This window comes from Monopterus albus, unplaced genomic scaffold (assembly GCF_001952655.1).
Source record: "Monopterus albus unplaced genomic scaffold, M_albus_1.0 scaffold30.1, whole genome shotgun sequence".
NCBI classification, from domain to species: domain Eukaryota; kingdom Metazoa; phylum Chordata; class Actinopteri; order Synbranchiformes; family Synbranchidae; genus Monopterus; species Monopterus albus.
In genome coordinates, this window is record NW_018127910.1 from 1,273,954 (window position 1) to 1,276,090 (window position 2,137).

The 2,137-nt window shown below is 39.9% G+C and overlaps 1 protein-coding gene across 10 annotated transcripts in view; it reads right to left on the bottom strand.

Annotated features, from left to right (window-relative positions):
- Positions 1-2,137, bottom strand: part of LOC109958053 (dedicator of cytokinesis protein 9) — a 77,275-nt gene that overhangs the window by 13,856 nt on the left and 61,282 nt on the right. For all 10 annotated transcript variants that reach the window (XM_020596383.1, XM_020596382.1, XM_020596381.1 and 7 more), the window contains 3 exons: positions 1,066-1,180; positions 885-951; positions 755-802 (listed from right to left, as the gene is read on the bottom strand). In XM_020596383.1, coding sequence (XP_020452039.1) covers positions 755-802; positions 885-951; positions 1,066-1,180 — 230 coding nt within the window. The remainder of the gene's footprint in view (positions 1-754; positions 803-884; positions 952-1,065; positions 1,181-2,137) is intronic.

Genomic DNA, 2,137 nt, shown 5'->3' on the forward strand with positions numbered 1-2,137 from the left:
GAAGATCACGGGCATCCAGTATGGTTTTCCGGCCTTGACCCTTACGCACGGAGATTGTTCCAGATTCTCTGAATCTTTGGATGATATTATGCACTGTAGATGATGATAACTTCACACTCTTTGCAATTCTTCTCTGAGAAACTCCTTTCTGATATTGCTCCACTATTTTTCGCCGCAGCATTGGGGGAATTGGTGATCCTCTGCCCATCTTGACTTCTGAGAGACACTGCCACTCTGAGAGGCTCTTTTTATACCCAATCATGTTGCCAATTGACCTGATAAGATGCAAATTGGTCCTCCAGCTGTTCCTGATATGTACATTTAACGTTTCCGGCCTCTTATTGCTTCCTGTCCCAACGTTTTTGGAATGTGTAGCTCCCATGAAATCCAAGATGAGCCAATATTTGGCATGACATTTCAAAATGTCTCACTTTCAACATTTGATATGTTATCTATATTCTATTCTGAATAAAATACTGGAATTTCAACCTTCCATATCATTGCATTCTGTTTTTATTCACATTTTGTACAGTGTCCCAACTTTTTTGGAATCGGGTTTGTACAAAGTGCTGTAACTGAGAGCAATGAATGGGCGCTTATATGGGTTGTGTGTGTACATTGCATAAAAAAAGGTTGGAAATCACCGTGCTAGATGCCTGACGTTCTTGATCCAAAATCAAACCGTATATTAAATTAAACAGCTTTAAAACAGGGGCATTCATTCATGTCCTTTAAACAACAACAACAGCATTACCTGGTGATGTATCGCTTCCCCATATATCGGAACTGATGGAGACACACTCTGAGAGAACAAGCAAAATCAATTATGGCCCATATTTCTGCATTACGTATAGTGCGAGAGTTCATGATAATCAATGTCTTACTCGACTAGAGTGAAGAAGTCCATTAACTCCGCAGATGAAGCCTTGTTCCAGTATGCAAACAGAGCATCTGGAAGATTGCAGAAATGTGAATGAACACAATGTAAGGTTCAGGCAGAAAGAGACAGAGTGCAGACAGAAGGAGCAGGAACAAATGAGACATGGAGAAAGCATGAGATCTTACCCTCAGACATGCTTTTAAGCACATGTAAGAAACACATGAGGAGGCTCTTGATCTCTGCTTGGTCCAGTTTATCACCTCGCAGTAGTGTGCTGCCCAGGGTGGAAGCAGGCTGGATCTGAAGGACAAAGACACAGGTCAGGCACAGATAGACAAATACATAATCCTGTCAGGAGTCTTGGCCTTGTCTAGTTCATTTTGCTGCCTTCAGATAAATCAACATTTACAGAAACATCTGCTTATATTTATTCAGCCAAAAATTAAAAGCTAATTTACCATTGCAATTTAAAGACTCTGCTGTCTGGTTTAGTTTTGGTTTTGTGGTCATAGATAAAAGTCAAGAAAACAATCTGAATATTTGTTAATGCTACATTAAAAATAGATGTTTTTCTGACTCACAGCACAAAATGGTTATGACATATAACAATTAGTGCTTGTTTTCTGAAGGCCTGGCATCACAATAGTAAAGCTACACTAGTAGAGTTGTTCACTCCGGACAACAGAACCACAGCAGTGGAGCAACAGTTCTAAACAGCATAGGGCTGGAAATAAACCAAGCACGTTCCCTTGCCTCAGTTAGTCTAGACCATGAAATTGGCTGGGGATGACTTCATGGAAAGCATGAGGTTATGGCTTTGGCTTTAAAAAGGGTGTCTTACAGAGAGTAGAGCTTTAAGACCAGGCTTTCTTGCAAATGTGGACAAAACCTGTAGTGTTGTGGAGCAGTCATTTTAATATTTTCATGCACTTTTAAAGTTTTTGAGCGAATATAGAAACGTAATTATCTGCCTGATAATAATTTAAAAGTGTCTTTCTTTTCTCCTTTTGGCCTTGCGCACATTGTGAGAAATGCTATGTCACACACACACAAAACTTAACAGAAGATGAAACAACAACACATACAGTGAAAACCAAATCCTTTGTGTTTATAGTAACTGACTTCTCAGATTTAGCTTGAGGCTGTCTGCTGGGGAAAGCAAAAATGTCACAGCACACGTCAGAGGAACCCAAAACTGTGGAAACCATTAAGAGTTCATGCTTATCAACATCTGGGAAAAGAGCAGAGACAAACCCT